General features: G+C 42.4%; 1 protein-coding gene across 1 annotated transcript; it reads left to right on the top strand.

Annotated features, from left to right (window-relative positions):
- LOC139446796 (thioredoxin reductase 1, cytoplasmic-like) lies at positions 1–22,687 on the top strand. Its single transcript, XM_071228125.1, has 18 exons — positions 1–109; positions 1,155–1,314; positions 2,468–2,528; positions 3,468–3,554; positions 4,444–4,574; positions 5,244–5,316; positions 6,249–6,317; positions 7,333–7,383; positions 7,726–7,766; positions 8,920–9,024; positions 9,420–9,535; positions 10,565–10,880; positions 11,951–12,027; positions 12,551–12,707; positions 15,935–16,042; positions 17,491–17,586; positions 17,984–18,118; positions 19,768–22,687. Exons 2-18 carry the CDS (start codon positions 1,207–1,209, stop codon positions 19,828–19,830), a joined length of 1,794 nt encoding a protein of 597 aa, XP_071084226.1. The 5' UTR covers positions 1–109; positions 1,155–1,206; the 3' UTR covers positions 19,831–22,687.
- Positions 22,688–23,629: the final 942 nt, after the last annotated feature.

Here is a 23,629-nt window from a genome sequence, read left to right on the forward strand (position 1 = left end):
TTTCCAACATGAAATAGCAACTTTACTGTGACGTCACAAAGTCACGTGACGGACGGCAAGAGCTCAGTCTTCACAAGGCTGTCGCTGAGTGAACAATATATGAAATAATGTGAGTATGACACATATTTATCAACGTTGCTTGATAGCCTTTAACCTATTTTATTTCCTTGTTTTGTATTTGTTTTTATGATTTATATTTGGGAAGATCTGAACCAATGTACACACGTGTGTTAGGCCTAGCCTAGTTTTTGTCTGGTAAGGTTCGCGACGATATGTGAGTGTGTGAGAAGGTATCCTGTTTGACATTGCTTGGGTATTGGTTATACGAAGTTCAGTCGGGTCACGATAGCTGTGCGTGCCCTATCTGGACTAGGCGTTATCGTGCCTCGTGTAATCTGTCAACTTTCATATGAACGATGACAAGCACTTTTTAGCATGGCATCCTCGTTCTTTTCCCGCCGATATGTCTGCGGTATCGATTTGAGAATCTGTTAACGTTAAAGAGAAAAGGTAATTTGATTTAATGTCATGTTGATATCAGTTTCAGTTTATTATTGTGGATAATCATTTGACTGAATTCCAAGACAGAATTCTTTAAACTAACCTCTCATCCCGCATATGTACCGGAGTTACCTCCCTTTGCTTCGGTTCTCACCAGCAATTTCTGTTCTTTTTGTATTTATTATGTTTCGTTACTGAAGATTATGATTATATAACTTTATTTTAAGGCAGTGCCTAATTTTATGTGAAATAAGAAGTCAGTGTACACGGATAAGAGTGGGCTAAACTTTAGGGTGTTTTAAATATAAACAACATATAGAGATCTCAAGGGCGGATCAAACAAAATAATATAAATGTTTTTATAAAATAAACCTGAGATGTTTTTTTCCCCTGTCATGTGTTTCAAAGGCATGAAAATCCCCGAAACAAAATATTTACATGGATCCAGTATTAATACAAAGTTAGGTTTGGGATTTTGAAAAAAGTTGGGTGTATAATACCCAAGTCACAATGTGAACAGAACACGATGCTTTGATAGAACTAGACGACAGGTTAACACATAATGTCTAAGCGTTGCTCAACCCTATGTCCCCAGCTAGTTCTACAAGTATAATATATATGTATGATATTATTTAAATTTTATTTTGTTTCAGTGATCATAGTAATCTGGAAGCACTTGGAGCTTGAATCTACCTTGTGGCCAGGATGCCACCTCTCACAGTCAACGGGGACATGAAGTCCACCCTGCAAGACTACATCAGCAAAAACAAGATCATGATCTTCAGCAAGACAACATGTCCATTCTGTCAGAAGGTAATTCATCCACTGAGTCCTGCAGAGTTTTTTTGTACTTGTTGCCTGGGTGGTCCAGTCGTCTAAGGCGCCGCGATTTGCTGTGCAGAGTTGCGTCACTTGGGCACGCGAGAAACCTATGGTTGTGGGTTCGAATCCCAGTTCACCCCGATTATGTTTCTAGGTTCATCAGCACCATACCCGTGCTCGTGGGTTTCACCGAAGTGATAAATGTCTGAAACCTGCATCACTTCAACATTCCTCCAAAATTAAGCTGACACGCCGTGATATGACTGGAATACTGTTAAAAGCGGTGTTAAACACAACTCACTCATGCTCGTTGAGTTTACCAAGGTGTAAACGTTTAAGACCGGCATTACTTCAGGCTTTCCTCCACATCAAGATCTCATGTTGCAGTGTTGCATACTTAAAATAAGCTTCCCCTAGACCACAGGACTGGTTACTTGAAAAACTTTCCAGTCCTTCTCAAAAGTTGTCAGTCCCAAATATATGCATATCATTTTCTTTGTCTATTACTTAGAATTTGAATTAGGGTTATTTATGGATATATGTATTACTAATTGAAAGAAAATATATGAGTGTCCACAGGATAAATAGACTTTGTATTTCATTTGTCTTTCCTGAAATTAACCCTCCACGGACGGTGTGACAGGCTATTATTTTCAACTCTGCATGTTGTGATATAACTGAAATTCTATTTAAGTGGCGTTAAACCAAACCTTGCCAGTCATCTCAAATTCTGATGGCATGGATAGTGATATTATGTATGTAACGGGAATTCTTGTGGGCACACTTAAATTCCTAAAAGCATACACATGTACATGATAAAGGATCCGTGAAGATCCGGGGTAGATTAGGTCTTCAGCAACCCATGCTTGCCGTAAAAGGCGACTATGCTTGTCGTAACAGGTGACTAATGGGATCAGGTGGTCAGGCTCGCTGACATGGTTAATGCATGTCATCGTATCCCAATTGCATGGATCTATCCTCATGGTGTCAATCACCGGATTGTCTAGTCCAGACTTGATTGTGTACAGTCAGCCGTTATATATCTGGAATATTGCTGATTGAGGTGTTAAACAAAAACAAACAAGACTTGGTTAAAAAAGTAAATTTCTGAGCCTGGCTTGAATATGTTTTTTAACTATTGTAGGTGAAGGACTTGTTCAAGACGCTGAATGTTGAATACACAGCCCTTGAAATAGACACGTTAGGTAAGTGGTCTAATTCAGCTATTGACTGATAGGTGAGGTGAAATGGGGTTTAATGTCGCATCCAAGATTATTGCACTTCTAGCGACGTGCATGCATGTGTGTGTGTGAGTGGCTGCTTGTACTACTCCGGACAAATGCCGATTTTATAGAGCTAGCCCACTGAGATACCAGTGAATGACTCTGAGCTGCCAGTCCTTGTTTTAGCCCCTTAATGCCGAGCGCCAGGCAGGGTAACAAAAAGTACCATCTTTTAACCTCTTTTGGCATGACATGGCCAAACACCCGACCTTAGGATCTCCAGGCGGAAGCTCAACCACAAGACCACGGAGGCAGTCTTACTAACTGAAAGGAATATTGTGATGGTGTGACTTGATTGATTTATCTGGCCTATTTTGGCATGCATGGTATAGCTGGAATAATACTCTAGGGGACCCTCAATGATCACCTGTAAGGGTCCCTACAGGCAATGTGAGGTTCCTGTAAAGTAACGTAATGGTGTAGTGTACTGTACGTTCAGATAATTACTTTAGAGCCTGGACAGAATCAATGATCAAGTGGTCAGGACTGATGGATGAAATAACAGACACCCATAACTGCACTTGCTGTTGTAGGTACAGTGTATATAATTGTGCATCCCGAGGGACGGAGTGTATATTTTTTCTACATTTGTGCATACTGGACGCACATTTGTGCATCACGTAAAACCCTGACTTTAGTTAAAATATGGGCATATATTATCTTTTTTCTAGTTTCATCATATTCATAGATATTCCTTTTTTTAATTATACTTGATGCTGTCTGAAAAAGAATGATTTGTTTTTCTAAACATCCTATATGGCATTAGTTTGTAATAATGGAAATGGCATACATATCGTCTTCTTTATTTAGCATCATCAGCTGAGGCTGAGGCTGTAGATAAGTTGGTATATATTGTTACAGACAACATGAGCGCTATCCAGGCCGGTCTGTTCGAGCTCACAGGACAGAAAACTGTGCCTAACGTCTTCATCAATGGAAACCATATTGGTGAGTCAATGCCAGGGGAGGTAACTCTGTGGATGCCAGGTGTGAGACCGCCACTGATTTGGACTATTTACTATTTTTTAAATATAAAAAACCTTTATGAGAAAAGATTATGTTAAATATTGTGAAGAAAGAAAGCAATATTTGCAGAGGTAAATAAGCAAATCCCATGATGTTATGCTTCATACCCCTGCCTACAAGTAGAAAAGTGCTTTTTGAATGTAGGCTGCTGTGAACAGCTGATGTGGCGTTAAGCAATACTGTATTCGACGTAATAAGCGCCCTGGGCACTCTCAAAATTAGAAATAGGGGGCTATTATTAGAATATTATTTTGGTGAAAAAAACGGAGTTGAAAGATAAATTTCGTGGTTTATGCTGACAGCCTGAAATGTTTATGTGAAACATATTTTTCCAGAATTTAATTCCCCATAATTAACGGTGCATATAACACAAGAGTGCGTATTATACATGAATAAATAAGTCTTGTGTACATTGATCAATCAGAAGGGGATTGTTCACAAGCCAATATATTAGCAAATATTGCCCTGGGCGCTACTAGAGCTGGGCGCTTATTACGTCAAATACGCTAACCGATTACTCATTGAGTGTAGGAGTTGCTTCTAAAGGTCTCATCTCGATCGCTGACTTGGTTGATGCATGTCATCGTATCACAGTTGCGTGGATCGATGCTCATGATGTCAGTCACTGGATTGTCTGGTCAAGACTCGATTATTTACAGACCGCTGTCATATGGCTGGAATATTGCTGAGTGCGGTGTAAACAACAAACAAACAAACATTATTGCAATATGAATGTCAGGAAAACACACATCACAAGCTGTTGGTATATAGTGTTGATGTAGTGTATGATGAAGGCTCTCTTGATTGCCAGGTGGGTGTGACTCGGTGCTGAAGCTCCACTCCGACAACAGGCTGATGGCGACAGTGTCCACACCAAGCACTGCCTATGAATATGATCTGGTTGTGATAGGAGGGGGGTCAGGGGGACTCGCTGCTGCCAAGGTAAGAGGACCGATCATTGTGGGACAGGGTTGTTGCACCAGTTTACGGTGTTCAAGGAAATCAGTCAAGGAGTCCAAGGATAAACTTAATGTTAAAAATTAAGATGAAAGGTTCCATGGATTTGAAAACTACAGCATTAGACCCAGAGGACTCCCCTTTTAATTTTGAATCAGTGAGTTTTACTCATTTTCTACTCCTGCTGAGAACACTTATCTTTAAAAACATCTTATCATCAGTATTATCTTTATTATGCAAGTAAAATAGAAATGTTCAATTTTACCAAGGCGAAGACAGCAATTTTAACTGATTTAAAGTCTGTTTGAAAATAAGGGGTTTTGGGGTCTAGGATGGTAATTGAAACGCCTTAATTTTTAACTTTTAACAACGGGGTTCTGACCCCTCGACTTTCATGGTTAATTTCGAACACTGACCTTATTCTGGTGACAGTGTGTATTGATTCACTCACTGTCACATAGTATAAGCAAGAAGATTAAATACATTCAAATGTAAATTTATTGGATAGAATATTTAGTTAAAATTTTATATCATTTTATACACTAGTGTTTATGTTGACAACACACACACATCGCTATGTGTCGGTAAGTGCAATAAAATGAACGCAACGTTGAACCCCATTTCTCCTCAGCCTTTCCTAAACTTGTATTCCAGGAAGCTGCACAGCTAGGAAAGAAAGTGGCCCTTCTAGACTTTGTAAAACCAAGCCCACAGGGAACAGCATGGGGTGAGTACATGTATGTTAATAGGGAAAAAATAATGATATTAACAATTCCATAATCATGATAAACCACTGAGAGACTCATTGAATTTCATTTTATTGTCATGGACAGTAGCGTCAGGACTCGGTGATGACACGGAGGTGACTATGCTCGTCGTAAGATTCGACCAACAGGATCTGGTTGTCAATCACTGGACTGTCTGGTCCAGTCTTATGTAACAAATGTTATATTTGGGATAACACTTTCTAAGTAAAGTGCAGATTCTCGTACTTTTTTGGGGTTGGGTCCCGTCCGGGATTCGAAACCACACTGCCACAGTGAGGCTCAGAGGGGTACTCAAAGTACGTGATCTAGACTACCAGTTGTAGGACTTTCATTTTTGTGGAAGCCTCGGTGGTTGAGTGAGTTAGATCGCTGACTTTGTGTGCTGGCGATTAGATGCCTCAATTTGGCAAGTGTGGGTTCGAATCCCAGACGGGACTCGACCCCCCAAAAGTACGATAATCTGTACTTTACTGAGAAAGTGTTATCCCAAATATAACATTTGTTACATTTGACCACTTTCTAAATGGCATTGTGTATTCATGGTCCAGTCTTGATTATTTACAGACCACCATCATATAACTCGAATATTGCTGAGTGCGGCGTTAAACAACAAACACTCACAGACAGTAGCGTCAGGATTCTGGCATTGTGATGATTTATTTTGCTTTCTCCCACATTTAGGAAATACTGTTGTGAATACAGGCTTTTTAGTGCTAGGATGTTACTGAGGTATTGTTAAACCTAACTACTGTCATGATCTATAACAGACAGTGTCTTAAATACCTGCCTGCCTGCCTGCTGTCAAGTGGCTGGTAACATGTTATGTTGGAATATGTGAAATTTAATCGTACATGCCCAACTGTTTTTAAAATGTCACCCACTCTGTGTCCAGGATTGGGAGGAACGTGTGTAAATGTCGGATGCATCCCGAAGAAGCTGATGCACCGGGCGTCGGTACTAGGTAAGGTTGTTAATAATATGCTTCAATTTTCTCCTTCGGATAAACAAGCCGTGATATATCTGGGATAATGTTAAAAACGGCATAAAAACCCAACTCACTCACTCACTCCTTGTGATAACTAGTCAGGGCTATGATTTTATCACATGATTTAACCTAGCCTCTTAATAACAAAGGACATAAGCTTACTGATGCAATATGCTTGTGTGTGCAGCATTTGATTTAAACAGTGATTCTGTGATGGAAAGCATAAATTTAGCTCTCCAAATAATCATGATAATGTGCTGTTTGATAATGAAAGTGAGTCCTTTATTGGTTGCCGTTTCTTTACTGATGTATTGGTGTATCAATGTTGTAACATAAGGCTCTACCTCAAACTCGTGTAACAATGTGACATGCATCGATACGCATGTTGATCATATTGATATCAATACAAGATCAGTAATTATTCTCTCTCATATGTGTTCTGATCAACAACTTCTTTGCCCAGTGATGATTCTGGGTTAGAATTGATCTTCAGCAAGCCATGCTTGTCATAAGAGGTGATTAACAGGATCGGCTGGTCTGGCTCGCTGACTTGGTTGATTGTGTAGATCGATGCTCATGATGTCAATCACTGCATTGTCTGGTCCAGCCTGTATTATTTACAGACCACCGTCATATAACTGGGACATTGCAGAGGGCGGCGTCAAACAACAAACAAACAAAAATCTTAGTGTTAGAACTGGCATTGAAATGACTTAATAATGTTGACAGCTAAACAGGGTGAAGGGGGTGCACAGTAATGCAATGTTCTGAACTCAACCTTAGTTGTCTCCCTTAGCTACACCAGGATCCAATGGTCAGAGGTTTTGGAAGATTTGCTCTGATTTGGTTGCACAATACCAAATGAAGGCCTGAGCCAAGCATCAGCTTTCCAACAAAATCTGACATGCCATGATATGACTGAAATACTGGGAAAAGCAACATTTAACTCACTAACATCCCACTTACATGTGTATTGCATTCCTTGTTGCAGGAGAGGAACATGAGGACTCCAAGAAGTTCGGCTGGGACTATGGGGAAACAAGTAAGTCGGCTGAAAATAACTGGACTTAAATGCTGTGAATAGATGTTTTAGTTATTACAAGGGGCAGCCGGGTAGCCTAGTGGTAAAGCGTTCACTCGTCACGCCGAAGACACGAGTTCGATTCCCGACATGGGTACAATGAGTGAAGCCCATTTCTGGTGTCCCCCGCCGTGATATTGCTGGAATATTGCTAAAAGCGGCGTAAAACCATACTCACTCATTTAGTTATTACAAAATTTAGTGGTTAAATGTATGTCAGAGGTTTGAGACCGTGTTTATCACAAACGATTCTGATCCATGGACAGCATGATGGTAAATCATTTTCAAATATTTTTATTGCAGAGGCAAATCACAAATGGGACGTCATGCGCGACGGCATTCAGGTAACTATTGTGTGGTTGCTCAAAGCTTTGCTTGGTAAGGCTAAAAAAAGTAATAGTTTTGGTTCTCGGGCACCGCCCTCATCATCATAAAGTTTGCCGCATGTTTCGTTTTAATTTCCATTTTTAAGAAAAACAAGAAAATCCTTAAAGATTCAGTCCAACATTTGTCAGATACTGTATTCCAGTTCTTTACTCAAGGAAAACATTTATATAGGGAGGCCCTTTCCCAGGTTGATTGTACACAACTGTTTCTTTGGTTAAGTACTAGTTTGAACAAAAAAACAACAAAAAAATAAAAACACCGCCCGCCTGCCCGCACTGTATTTTCAAAAGACATTGCCTGAGAACCAATTCGTTTCATTTTTTTAAGCCTATGGAAGGTTTAAGCATGTTAAAGAACATTTGTGAAGTGAACACTATGCAGTGGGTATTATGTCGCTGCTTTGGCAGTTTTTTGATCAACGGGGCAATCAATTAGCCTACTGGTTAAAGCGTTCGCTCGTCATGCCGAAGACCCGGATTCGATTCCTGACATGGATACAATGTATGAAGCCCATTTCTGTACTCCCTGGCCCTGATATTGCTAGAATATTGCTAAAAGCGGCGACCAGATTGCTTAATACATGTATCTAAATACATTTTGCAAGGGCTATGCTTAAGAAGTTCCCAATCGGACATTTTGAGACTTCTGAGACCTACAGTGGGTACCCAGGTAGGGTAGGGTAAAAGGGGGGCAGGTACCCGGGTAGTGAATTTGGACTCGTCCCAGCCCTGATGTTTAGTGTATTTCCCTATATAGTAACAGCCCAAGACCTACCTCTGTCTTCCCACTTAAACCTGACAAATTGGGAATTGACTGAAATACTGTTCAAAGTTGAGGTCAACCAATTTAAGCAGTTTGTCCTCATGGGATTAACATCAGTCTGAATTTGTTAACAAGTCTGTGATATGACATTTGCTTTGTTGATGTTTCGGGGCGGTTGGGTAGCCTAGTGGTTAAAGCGGTCGCTCGTCACGCTGAAGACCCGGGTTCGATTCCCGACATGGGTACAGTGTATGAAGCCCATCTCTGGTGTCCCCAGCCATGATATTGCTGGAATATTTCTAAAAGCGGCGTAAAACCATACTCACTCACTCATTGTTGATGTTTCAGGATTACATCGGTTCTCTCAACTGGGGTTACCGGGTGCAGCTCCGAGAAAAAGACGTCACCTACATCAACGGATATGGGGAAATCCTCACCCCTCACAAAATCAAGGTTTGTCTCCTGAACATCGATCAAATCTTGTTCTTGTGATGTTGTAGTACCATACCGTGACGTGTGAAAATGGAACTTTGGAGATCCGGGTTATCCTATATTTCCAAGAAACATCGTTCCAGCATATTACCTGCAAGTGTCAATTATATACCATGGAATAATCAGTCCTAAAGGCTGAAAAAAATATTAGTCTTCGTTCTCAGGCACCGCCCACATCAACAGAAGGTCTGCCGAATGTTTCGTTTTTATTTCCATTTATAGCACACAGTTACTTCCCTTTACATGCGCTCTGCTTTACTGCCCAGCCCAGCCCAGCCCAGCCCAGCCCAGCCCAGCCCAGCATTTATTGTTGTTGTGAAAGTTTTTTCTGATGGGGTGCCTATGTTTGTTTACAGTCCACAAACAAGCGAGGGAAAGAGCAGGAAATCACCACAGAGACTATCATCATTGCCACAGGTGAACGACCTCGCTACCCGGACATCCCTGGGGTCAAGGAGTACAGTATAACAAGGTACAGGGGAGACCCGAATCTCCGAGTTAACATCGGGACAACCTTACTGCTTGTGTCACAATAGCCAGATCCACTACACCTTCACTGAACTTAGTTGATCCTCTCCTGTTAATCTCACCGTCTTCGTCATTATCTTCGGCGCTATACAAAATTCAACCCAAGGTCCAACAAAAGCCAAACTTATACTCAAATGAAAGGGAAATTGAAATTGCCATCTCACGCCTCAGACTCGGTCACAAAAAGCACTATGACAAGGTTTGTTCATCTTGCAATCAGGCTGAAACCATTGCTCACTTACTTGAATGTCAAGACCATGTCCCGGCCCGGACTCGGTTAAAACAAGAATTGCAGTTAGATCCGCTATCTGTCATAGATCTCCTAAAGCCAAGAGATGCAATTGTGAAGGCCAAACTAACTCTATTTCTGAGAGATTGACAGCTACTCGAACGTATATAAACAGAGCAACCAAGGATAAAAATGAAATCATATCAATATAAGAAAATAGAAATCATATCAATACAAAAACAGAAATTATGTGAATACCAAACTCACAGTAGGTATGTCTACCCTACTCACACACAGGAGTCCCAAAGAGGGACAGGTCAGCCGAAATTGCTTAGGCAGAAGGCGACCTCTTTAACACTTAATGCAACAACAACACTTGATAGGCATTCACCTGATGAAGGAGCAATAAGTAGCTCTGAAACGTCGTACAGAGAATAAAAGAAGTTGCTATCCATAAAAAGTGTCATGTATTCAAGTTCTCCCAACTTCTAAATGCCTATCAAATATTTCAACAAAATACTTGGTGGTTATAGCAACTGCCTATTAAATTATCCTTTGTTTATATTGCAGGACAAATTTACAAAACTAAAATTTATTTACCAATCAAAATGCTTGTTTCTGAGTTAAATAGGTGGTTTCCTATGAGTTCATGCTTGGTGAACTGTTGATGCTACATAAATGTTCATGTAACCAATGACGATATTACCATGGATCATGTGATCACATTTGATTACTTCATTTCAGTGATGATCTCTTCTCGCTGCCATACTGTCCCGGCAAGACGCTGTGTGTTGGGGCCTCGTATGTGTCGCTAGAATGCGCTGGCTTCCTCCACGGTCTGGGACTGGACACAACGGTCATGGTGAGGTCAATCCTCCTCCGAGGGTTTGACCAACAGATGGCAGAGAAAATTGGGATCTTTATGGAGAAGGGCGGCATGAAGTTTGTCTGGAACGCTGTGCCACAGAAGATAGAGCGACTCGAGGAGGGCACACCGGGGAGGTACAGAGTTACTGCCCTTGGACGAGAGGGCCAGGAGATTGTGGAGGAGTATAACACTGTAGGTTGATTACTTTAGACCCCAGGAGTTACTTCCCTTGGACGAGAGGGCCAGGCGATTGTAGGTTGATTACTTTAGACCCCAGGAGTTACTGCCCTTGGACGAGAGGGCCAGGTGGTTGTAGGTTGATTACTTTAGACCCCAGGAGTTACTGCCCTTGGACGAGAGGGCCAGGCGATTGTAGGTTGATTACTTTAGACCCCAGGAGTTACTTCCCTTGGACGAGAGGGCCAGGCGATTGTAGGTTGATTACTTTAGACCCCAGGAGTTACTGCCCTTGGACGAGAGGGCCATGCGATTGTAGGTTCATTACTTCAGACCCCGGGAGTTACTGCCCTTGGACGAGAGGGCCATGCGATTGTAGGTTGATTACTTTAGACCCCAGGAGTTACGCCCTTGGACGAGAGGGCCAGGCGATTGTAGGTTGATTACTTTAGACCCCAGGAGTTACTGCCCTTGGACGAGAGGGCCAGGTGGTTGTAGGTTGATTACTTTAGACCCCAGGAGTTACTGCCCTTGGACGAGAGGGCCAGGCGATTGTAGGTTGATTACTTTAGACCCCAGGAGTTACTTCCCTTGGACGAGAGGGCCAGGTGATTGTAGGTTGATTACTTTAGACCCCAGGAGTTACTTCCCTTGGACGAGAGGGCCAGGCGATTGTAGGTTGACTACTTTAGACCCCAGGAGTTACTTCCCTTGGACAAGAGGGCCAGGCGATTGCAGGTTGATTACTTCTGACCCCAGGAGTTACTTCCCTTGGAACAGAGGGCCATGCGATTGTAGGTTGATTACTTTAGACCCCAGGAGTTACTTCCCTTGAAACAGAAGGCCAGGTGATTGTAGGTTGATTACTTTAGACCCCAGGAGTTACTGCCCTTGGATGAGAGGGCCAGGCGATTGTAGTGATATTGATCCAAGGTGTCAAAATGAGTAGTTTCAAATATTGTATGTAAAAAAATCCCTTATGTTTCCTGCTAAATCTGTGATCATTATTATTGTCATGGCAATGCGCTTATAAATACAATACTATTTGTATTCTGCTCTGTGTGAGTTATCGCTGTTTGATGCAGATCCTGTACGCTATTGGCAGAGACCCTTGTACCTCGGGCATCGGACTGGAGAACGTCGGTGTTAAAGTCAACCCCAAGTAAGTAGGGCACAGGTAGCTAATTGGTGGATCACTGAGATGTGCTTGTCCTCGGTTGAATATCGGGTTAACACTGATCGCTGGTCTGTGGCAACCATACCTTTGCTAGTTTCGGGACGGATATAGAGGTGCATACCAGTACCATTTTATCACAAATAATTACAGAAAAAATATACACATCAATTTATTAAAAAAATATACCCATAAAGATCCGGGGTAGAATAGGTCTTTAGCAACCCATGCTTGTGGTAAAAGGCGATTATGCTTGTCGTAAGAGGTGACTGACAGGATCGGGTGGTCAGGCTCGCTGTCTTGATTGATGCATGTCAAATATCCCAATTGCGTGGATCAATGCTCATGGTGTCAATCACTGGATTGTCTGGTCCAGCCTCGATTATTTACAGACTGCCATCATATAGGTGGAATATTGCAGAGTACTGCGTTAAACAACAAACAAACAAAAGTATCAGTATCAACTGACTAATTATTTTCAGTTAAAGACATGATTGTGTTGTTGTTACAGAAATGGGCGTGTGATCTGTGATGACCGGGAACAGACCAGTGTCCCCAACATTTATGCCATTGGTGATATTGTAGACGGGAAGCTGCAGCTGACTCCCGTGGCCATCCAGGCAGGGAAACTCCTGGCTCGGAGATTGTATGCCGGCTCGAAACTCCTGGTTAGTAGTCATAGTCTTGTTTTTGCAAACATTTCGGGTTTAACCATCATTGCGTTTCTCTTGCAGAGATTTATCTTGACCTGCTGAGAGACTGATATTTGGTAGTTAATGTAATGGCAAGACATTGGCGAAGGACCCACATCTCTGCTTCCTGGATGGCTTAACCTGTCTATTGTGGATTGAGGATTGTCTATCCTCCCAAGTTCCAAGTGCGCTACAGACTTCCTCAGTTATACCAGGAAACGACAACAGGCTCATCGCCTCAACTCCTGTCCGAGCCCAGGCATAAGATTTGTTTGTTTGTTTGTTGTTTAACGCCGCGGTCAGCAATATTTCAGGTATATGACGGCGGTCTGTAAACATTCAAGCCTGGACCAGACAATCCAGTGATTAATATGAGCATCGATCCATACAATTGGGATCGATGACATGTATCAACAAAGTCAGCAAGCCTGACCACCTGATCCCGTTAGTCGCCTCTTACAAGCATAGTCACCTTTTACGGCAAGTGTGGGTTCCTGAAGACCTATTCTACCCTGGATCTTCACGGGTCGCCCAGGCATAAGACATCATCCAAGCCTACCAAAGGCCTGTCACCTGGGCTCTACAATTGATGGGACAATTCCAAACGCTGTTACCTAAGGTGGCAGCAGTTACAAAACCAACAACTCACCGGACAAGCATACCCTCAACCCTCTTTAAAAATGCCACAGCATCAGTGGCAGAACAAGTCGAGAGAATTGAAGATCGACAGGCCACTCTCTCCAACCTCAAGGTTATGAAGGATAATTTCAGCAGCCGCCATGAAGGCAACCAGCCACACTGTAATCTTACCAAACGGGCTAAGGAGAGACACGACAAGGATTCTTTTTGAGGCAAGGATTGTGGCGCCTACCCCAGGAGCGGATCTAGCCATAGCTGCTGATCCGGGTTCTCCGGGAGGAGAGGCTCAAAGAAGTGACTTACCAGGGGACAGGCATGACTAGGAACTTCCTCCCCCAGTCGTCCCTACCTGCTACTCACTGGTAGACTCTGTTTGATCAAAATTGGATTCCTCTTGGAGACCACTTTTAATAAAGTGATTAAGACACATCTAATCTATCTACTCGCTCTCCCAGATGACCCGCCCACTGACAACCACGCTGGCATCACAGAGGTTCAGTTCAGATCAGGCCCAGATCCTTGTCACCAACATGAAGATCAACATCAACATCAACAACAGGCCAAAGAGGAACTTGACAAGTATTGTCCCCAGTGTTTTTCGTCCCCAAGAATAATTCAGAGAAACAATGCCTGATTGACAACATGAGGGTGTTCAGTAAGCGCCATTTAGAGCCTCCATCGTGGTTCAGGATGACCAATTCTCTGCTGCTACATCTGTCCATCACTCCTGACGACTATCTGATCTGACCCCAGACATCCAAGATGCCTACCTCCATGTCCCTATCCACCAGGCACGCAGGAAGTTCCTGAGATCCACTTTCAACAACCACCCCTACCACTGGGCCATTCGCCCATTTGTCATTTCAACGGCGGAGGCCAGAGCGAGACACATCCTCGGAGCAGAAATGTCCTGGCCAATGTACTATCAAGGCTGGACCGCCCTTCCCCCACTATCAAGTTCCCCCACTATCAAGGCTGGACCGCCCTTCCCCCGCTATCAAGGCTGGACCGCCCTTTCCCCACTATCAAGGTCGTACCGCCCTTCCCCCACTATCAAGTTCCCCCACTATCAAGGCTGGACCGCCCTTCCCCCACTATCAAGGTCGTACCGCCCTTCCCCCACTATCAAGGCTGGACCGCCCTTCCCCCACTATCAAGGCTGGACTGGCCTTCCCCCACTATCAAGGCTGGACCGCCCTTCCCCCACTATCAAGGCTGGACCGCCCTTCCCCCACTATCAAGGCTGGACCGCCCTTCCCCCACTATCAAGGCTGGACCGCCCTTCCCCCACTATCAAGGCTGGACCGCCTTTCCCCCACTATCAAGGCTGGACCGCCCTTCCCCCACTATCAAGGCTGGACCGCCCTTCCCCCTATATCAAGGTTGGACCGCCCTTCCCCCTCTATCAAGGCTGGACCGGCCTTCCCCCACTATCAAGGCTGGACCGCCCTTCCCCCACTATCAAGGCTGGACAGCCCTTCCCGTACTGTCAAGGCTGGACCGCCCTTCCCCCACTATCAAGGCTGGACCACCCTTCCCCCACTATCAAGGCTGGACCGCCCTTCCCCCACTATCAAGGCTGGACCGCCCTTCCCCCACTATCAAGGTTGTACCGCCCATCCCTCACAGAGGATGCTTCCGTCTTCTGTGGCAGCAGTTGGAGCAGCCAACATCGCCCTTTTTACCATAAGGTATACACGCAGTTAATTACGTTTGTGTCTCCAATGCCTAACCCTCAGACCGGGGTCCCGTTCCTCAAAGAGATCTTAGCGTTAAGGTGATCTGAAGTCCCATATTTTAACATAGGCTTAATCATCGTAGCGCTGAGATCGCTTTTAGGAATGGGTCCTTGGACTTTCGATGCCCTGCCCTTAGACTGAGACGGTCTCAGCGCCTACACGTTCCCCCCCACAAGCGCTCCTACCCGGGTGATCCAAAAGATCAACAACCAACCTGTCCATGATCCTTTTGGCACAGCATTGGTCGGCAAGAACCTGGTTCCCAGACCTTTCCACGTCGCCTTGAGGACCTACACAGCTACCGCCACCAGACATTCCTTCTTTGGCCTTGCCGTGTCATGTTCCATGAATGAAGCTGTGATGAATGCATTTAAAATATACACAGACAGACTGTGAAAGAAAGTTTTTGTGTTGGGAATTTAGGGTTGTACCAATGAATAGAAATGTTGCAAGTAATTTTTGGCATTGGATTGGTTAACCAAGCAATTATTTTTACATTATGTTTCCATGAACTGACAAAAATAATTAGGCCACGCCCACCTACGTTCTACTGTTTTCTGATTGGCCTATGTTATGGTAGGGGCATGTGTTCCATTATTGTGCTGACTGATGTCACCGATGTCGTACTGTTGTCTACAGTTTTGTGTGTGTTAATGGCTAAATAAGCAGTCTTTGAAGTTACTGATGTTGGTATTTATTTATAAGAATCGACCTCAGTATAGTTGCGTGTTTATGGAGGTATGATCGTAAATAACAGTGTGCACCTTTTGTGTTGATATAACAGTGTTTTATATTGTGAGACTTACCTTATATATATCGTTTCAGTGTGACTATGTGAACGTAGCTACAACAGTGTTCACTCCTCTGGAGTATGGAGCCATCGGCTACGCAGAGGAAGATGCCATTGACAAGTTTGGATTTGAAAATATTGAGGTGTGTACCTATGGTATTGTGATCTACATGGTCTTGATGTGTACCTATAGTATTGTGATCTACATGGTCTAGATGTGTACCTACAGTATTGTGATCTACATGGTCTTGATGTGTACCTATAGTATTGTGATCTACATGGTCTAGATGTGTACCTACAGTATTGTGATCTACATGGGTCTAGATGTGTACCTACAGTATTGTGATCTACATCATGTACAAGGTATAGATATCTCTCTAGGGAATCCTGGTGGAAAATAGCACCCATGTTTGTAAGTACCACCCGAGATGTTGTTGTCGCTATCACACGAAAGATGCACTTCATTTCTTTCTTACATGTCTCTTAAACAGTACAGTAAGGCAAAATATTATTATTTCGTAGAAGGCTACGATTTAAATTCAATTCTAAATGGTAATTCACATTTGACGACTGTAACAAATCTTGAAATTTTGAAATCAGTGCATAGTTTTATTCTAGTGCCGATTTAGAGATTTTGTCTGAGATGTTGGCTTTGCAAAATGATGCGCTGTTGTTGTTGTGCTGAATGTAAATAATAAAGTAGCTGTAGTTACGAAAGATAATCCGGTAATTAAACACAGAACAATACTTATCTTTAATGTCAAATACATTGTAATTTGTATGTGTATCATGTTTGGGAAAGGCATTCAGATAAGCAAAATTTGCTTGTTTGCCAATCCCACCACCTTATGGAAATAAATATGTTTATATCATATGATAATCAGGCGGTTTTGATGAGTTACTTAATTAACAAAATCAATTTAGGGAAATTGTAATGTTTCTGATGTATTGGTTCGGTTTCAAATGACGGGACAGTGCAGTTATTTGTCTTATCATTCAACAAATATTTAAGGTGGGGTGAGGTGAAATGGGGTTTAACGTCACGTCCAAGATTATTGCACTTATATAGCGAGGTGCATGCACGTGTGTGTGTGTGTGTGTGTGTGTGTGTGTGTGTGTGTGTGTGTGTGGCTGTTTGTACACAAATACCATCTTTCAACGTCTCTTGGTATGACGCGGCTGGGGATCGAACCCCGGACCTTCCGCTTGCGGGGCGGAAGCTCTATCATTAGACCACGGAGGCGGTCTACAAATATTTAAGAGATTCTGGTGTAATCATGTTATTAACACTATGAAAGTAAGGTCAGTCTCAGGAACTAGCAGACGTCATTTGAATGTTTAAAGGTCACGTTTTTAACTGCTGGAATAGTACTGTTTGTGGTGTTAAACAACAAACAACAAATCAGCTGATTTAAGAGGTCAAATGACAAAGACTTGTTTCAACAAACATTGACTGTGATGTGACATTTGTCTAATCCATAAAAAAATGTCCATCACTCTAATGTAAAAATAGGGCGGCATTATTGGAGAACACCCTTCCAAAATAATTCTGGTTGTAATGCCATTATGACAATGCAAATTTCTAATGCAGGTGTACCATTCCAACTTCAACCCACTGGAATGGACAGTGCCGGGGCGACCAGAAAATGCCTGCTATGCCAAGATCATCTGCCTTTTGTCAGAAAATGTAAGTAGGAAATGTACAAAGATTTGGCCTAAAATTGGTCATCAGCAACCCATGCTTATCATCAGGCTCGATGATTTTGTTGATGCATAATGTGTCCGGATTGCGCAGATCGATGCTCATGATGTCAATCACTGGATTGTCTGGTCCAGACTCGGTGGTTTATGGACGGCCATCATGTAGCTGGAATATTGCTGAGTGCGCATTAAACAACAAACCAACCAACAAACCCTATCAGTAATATCTGGATAAAATAGAAGTACAATACTGAGGAAAAACATATTATAAAGATGATATATATATTCCATAATGGTGTACTTCATACTTGTTGGTAAGATCAAGTCAACACTGAAGACCAATGTCCTGGCAAACCTTACGACATCAACCTCTATGTTTACAGGAGAGAGTGATAGGATTCCATGTTGTTGGACCTAATGCAGGGGAGATAACTCAGGGATATGCCATTGCTATGAAGAAGGGGGCCACGAAGGAAGACTTTGACAATGCTATAGGCATTCATCCAACATGCTCGGAGGTGAGGTGTATTTGTATGCTTGGGTACTTGGTTGCTTGTACCAGTGTTGTGATAAGATCGAACTGCTATGCTAGAAAACTATCAACAGTGTTTTATGCTTGTCAGTCCCAGACGAATTCTGTAGTGTTGCAGAATTTGCCTCTCTCTTTTTTTTAATCACTCTGCGCTAATTTTCATTATTGTCAAACTGTTCTATCAAATTTTGCACTTGTATTATGCCCAAATATTTAATATATGATTCAAATATGAAAGATATGAATCATAATAAATTTGAATTTGAAATGAATAATTGTCTTTCAAATGTTCTTTTGTTATGACTACATAAACAATGTTTACATCTAACCTTAATCTAACAGGGGGCACGGGTGGCGCAGTCGTCTAAGGCTACGCGATTTGCTGTACAGAGTTGTGTCCCTTGGGCACGTCAGAAAACTATGATTGTGGGTTCGAATCCCGGTTCGCCCCGATTATGGTTCTAGGTTTGTCAGCACCATACCCGTGCTCATGGGTTTCACCGAAGTGGTAAACGTCTGAGACCTGCATCACTTCGAGCTTTCCTCCCACATTAAGCTGACATGCCGTGATATAACTGGAATACTGTAAAAAGCGGCATTAAACCCAACTCACTCACTCACTTAGTCTAACATTAGTGAGACTATGCATATTTGGTTGCATAATTTTATGTCTTATCCAATGATAACTGTTTATGATGACAGAATTTTGATAATTGTACCGCAGAATTCGTCTGGGACTTCCCTATAAGGTTTGAAGTGTGGCACATGCATTGTAATTCCTGCCAGTCTGTTGTTTTATGACTAATTTAGTGTTGAGTCCTCATCCTGCTTGTGCTGCATCAAAGATGTTGAAAAATAGGTTGTTTTCCTGTAACCATGATTACAGACCAATCTCGTTAACATCAGATCTGTTACTCCGATACAATACCGCTCTGCGTGAGGATGCGATGACTCCTCCATAGGACGTTGATCAGGTGTACTTCTAATCAGTCAAGACCCGTGAAGGTCGGGGGTAGAATAGGTCTTCAGCAACCCATTCTTGCTGTAAAAGACGACTATGCTTGTCGTAAGAGGCGAACGGGATCGGGTGGTGAGGCTCGCTGACTTGGTTGATGCATGTCATCGTATCTAAATTGCGTAGATCAATGCTCATGATGTCAATCACTGTATTGTCTGGCCCAGACTCGATTATTTACAGATCGCCGTCATATAGCTGGAATATTGCTGAGTGCGGCGTTAAACAACAAACAAACAAATCTAATCAGTCAATCAGGTTCGAGGCTTCTAAATTGGCTTAACTTAAGTGTCATAAGACAGTCATGAAACAACTTGAAACATCTCTTGAGCATGTTGATATTATGATAGCATTGATAAAGGAGTACTTGTAATCAGTCAATCAGGGTCGAGGGTTTAAAATAGGTTTTATCAGGTGTCATAAAACAGTTATTTTGTAACAACTTGAAACATTTCTGGAGCATTATTAAGATTGTGATGGCATTGAAAGCAGCATTAAACCAATCTCACTCCCTCACTTGATCTTTGGAAATTCAGTCACTTTCTTTTAATGTTTAGATGAGTGTTTTACAGACAGGCATAGGAAACAATAATTACTTATACTGTTGTTTTTGTTTGCAGATTTTCACGACATTGAGCGTGACAAAACGTAGCGGGGCGGACACCGCGGTGTCGGGCTGCTGAGGTTAATTCCCTGCTGCTAACGTCTCTCACTCCTAACACTGTACCTGCAGACAGCACCAGTACCATGGCCGGCGGAACTTCTTAACAAGACTGGAAGATAATGGATGACCGAAAACCCAGAAACTCTTTTCTGTTCTTTTAGAAAGAACAGACGTGCTATGGGTGGTGGTTTTGGGGTTCATATATCATGCATATTTTGTTATCAATAAGTGTACACATGAATAAGAAAAAATCAACACTATTCAGGAAAAACAAACGGTTTTATGGGTTAGGGTGAAATTTGACCAGAAACCAAACCCTTTCGTAGTTTTTCAAAAAGAACATGTTTGGTGGCGGTTTTATGCCATGATGTAACCTGATTATTTGTTAATCAATGAGTAGAAAAATATTAGCACTATTCAGGAAAAACATACAAAAAAGGTTTATATATTAAGGCAGTATTTGTTATTTTGTTATTTGCTTACTGGGTTGATGTTTGGACTCAAGCATGGTCTTTCGGTATAGCGGCATGGTACTAGGTGCAGGACTTGAAGGTATTTGGAGTTTGAGAGACGAGCAGCAGGGGAGATAACTCGCTTGTGTGAAGACAGAGGGCGCTAGTGTGGCGCCATTATGACGGCTAACATCGTAAACCCAACAGGGAGATGTGGCTTGACCACTCTGTCGACATACAGGCACAAAGGAACAGAATATAGCGACGTCAGCAAATATGTTTGAAGACATCTGCTACCTGTTTGAAGCCAGAGATCGGACAGACGTCATGTCTGTTGGTGTCTGGTTATTGTGTATTTGTACAGATATAGTGATACTGTTTATTTCTCTGTGGATAAAACTCTGAAGTTTGTACAGAACAGTGTGAGATCGTCACATTCTCATCGTGTCTATGTTGATCATGTCTAATTCTGTGTGGTTGTCTGTGATAGGACTAGTCTGCCTGAGAGCAAAAAAGCAATAATTATCGAATATATAGATCTGCCAGCAGGTTGTTCTGTTTTCAAATGACAATAATTATTATATACCGTATTCGACGTAATGAGCGCCCAGGGCACTCTCAAAATTACAAATAGGGGGTACTTTTTAGAATAAAATTTTAGAAGAAAGATCGTAAATTTCGTGGTTTATGCTGACATCCTGAAATGATACAAAAGAAAAGTCTGTGCGTATTATACGTATTATACTTTTCCAGAATTTAATTGCCCATTATTAAGGGTGCATATAACACACGAGTGTGTATTATACACGAATAAATAAGTCTTGTGTACATTGATCTATTGGAAGGGGTGCTAATTGGGATTGTTCACTAGCCAGTATATTGGCAAATATCACTGTGGGCGCTTATTAGAGCGGGGTGCTTATTACGTCGAATACGGTAATGCAAATTTTCACCATATTCATTGGCCGAGTCATTCAAAGAAATACATATTGACTCCAAACTCAGGTCTGATAATTAACTATATTGACTGGAGTTAGTTAGTGGTATTCCCCAAACCTAAGTCAGTCAGATGCCTCTGTTTGAACTTTTGTCTCTGTTAAGAATAATACAATTGTCAGTACAGACTACTGTGTGTGTATGTAAGAGCAATACCTGTTTGTATGGACATTAAAAGGGACAGGTGGCCCAGTTGCTGCGATTCACTGTGCAGAGTTGCGTCCCTTGGGCACGCCAGAAACCTATGATTGTGAGTTCGAATCCCGGTTCGCCCTGATTATGTTTCTAGGTTTGTCAGCACCATACCCGAAGTGGTAAACATCAAAGACCTGCATCACTTCAGGCTTTCCTCCCACATTAAGCTGACATGCCATGATATAACTGGAATACTGTGAAAAGCAGCATTAAATACAACTCACTCACTCATATCACGAGCGGGGTAATAACCAGACCTGTATTATACCCCCTGCTGGGCTCATAGGGCTTGTCAATGCAGTTTTAATGAGCTATCGATATCAGCCCGGGTGGTAAGGATTTAGAGTAACGTCCCTTGGTGCATTGGTGGTCTCCCCTGTGACAATGTCTTCAAACAAGGTGAACATGTTTTTTCTGACTGTTTACGGACTTGCACAGAATTTAGACATATTGTATGAATGGATACGTTTCACAATTATGATATGTGATAAAAAGGTTATTTTATGACAGTTTTCATATCATACTCCATATCAACCCTTGACCCCCTTATCAACCCACTTGCCATCAGCCCTCGGGGTGATAAGGGGCGCTTGGGTTGATATGAGGTTTGATATGAAAACTGCCATATATTACCTCTAAATATCAACCTCACACGAGATCAATGTTGCTATTTTCAGGTCCATAAAAACAGGTACTCATCTCATATTAAGTCTATAAATATTGCCTCAATAGGCAAATTCTGGGAGGGGATATTTGTCTATGCAAATTTGTATTTGTAAATCTTTGAGTTATTAACAATTACCATGAATATTAGGCATGTCAAGTTTCAGATCTGATGTAAAGAGCGTTCTTTCTTGATGTAAATTAATGCTTGCAACATCATTGCAAAATGTGGTTGCAATGAATAAGACATTTGCAAAAAATATTATGCATATTGCCACATTTTAGTAGCTGTTATGACACAAACTGAGCTTGAAAATGTTATTCTGCATAACATTATTATCAAGTGTAGCAGACTCTGAGTCTATATATAGTATCAAAAATCGGTGGGATGTAATAGTCAATCTACCCATTGGCAGCAAATAACTGTAAATTTGTGGCTGTAATTGTTTTGTCACAGGTTGTCATAGTTACATGAAGGGTGTTTACAGCCAGGAATACATGACATATTGTTGCCTCATCTTTGAACTGTACATGGCATCTCACCAATTTGTGAATAAAGATTCATGACTACGTATTGTGTGTTTTAAGAAATGGGTAGAAATTGTGACCCCTTCTTGATTTTTGCGGGGGCACGGGTGGCCCAGTCGTCTAAGGCACGGCGATTCGCTGTGCAGAGCTAAGCCCCTTGGGCACGCCACAAACTTATGATTGTGGGTTCGAATCCTGGTTCTCCCCGATTATGTTTCTAGGTTTGTCAGCACCATACCCATGCTCGTGGGTTTCACCGAAGTGGTAAACGTCTGAGACCTGCATTGCTTCGGGCTTTCCTCCCACATTAAGCTGACACGCCGTGATATAACTGGAATACTGTTAAAAGCGGCGTAAATCCCATCTCACTCACTCACTCACTTGATTTTTGCAGCGAATAGCTGTGAAATTGCTGAAGTGATGCCAAGTAATATTCATTCACTCAATCACGATTACTGATGTCTGTCTGTCTGTCTCCAGTACTGTCTCCGTAACCCTCACATATTGACTTTAGGCTGATGAAGGCAGAGTTGTGTCCCCTGGTCGGGCCAGCATCACAGTCCACACTATGCCCATCCTTGTAAGTTTCCTTATATTGCCGACCACCGCCTCCGTGGTCTAGTGGTAGAGCGTCCGCCCGGAGAGTGGAAGGTCCGGGGTTCGATCCCTGGCCGCGTCATACCAAAAGACGTTAAAAGATGGTACTTGTTGTTACTCTGTCTGGCGCTCAGCATTAAGGGGCTAAAACAAGGACTGGTCGGCTCGGAGTCAGTATACTGTATTCATGTTAAACTGCGGCATGGTATCTTAGTGAGCTAGCACTATAAATCGGCATCAGTCCGGACTAGTACAAGCAGCCACACACACGTGCCTGCACGTCGCTATATAAGTGCAATAATCTTGGACGTGACGTTAAACACCATTTCACCTCACCTCCTTATATTGCCTACTTCGACAATCTCTTTTGGGCTTTCCTCCCACATT

Source organism: Haliotis cracherodii, unplaced genomic scaffold (assembly GCF_022045235.1).
Source record: "Haliotis cracherodii isolate W230 unplaced genomic scaffold, xgHalCrac1.p SCAF_6, whole genome shotgun sequence".
Taxonomy (NCBI): Eukaryota; Metazoa; Mollusca; class Gastropoda; order Lepetellida; family Haliotidae; genus Haliotis; species Haliotis cracherodii.

What these genes read in the sequence shown, in the direction of transcription:
- LOC139446796 (XM_071228125.1), top strand. Translation starts at nt 1,207, where the DNA reads ATGCCACCTCTCACAGTCAACGGGGACATGAAGTCCACCCTGCAAGAC. An exon ending in CTGGGACTATGGGGAAACAA is followed by an intron (nt 7,384 to 7,725) that starts GTAAGTCGGCTG and finishes TTTTTATTGCAG; the next exon opens with AGGCAAATCACAAATGGGAC. An exon ending in TCTGCCTTTTGTCAGAAAAT is followed by an intron (nt 17,587 to 17,983) that starts GTAAGTAGGAAA and finishes CTATGTTTACAG; the next exon opens with GAGAGAGTGATAGGATTCCA.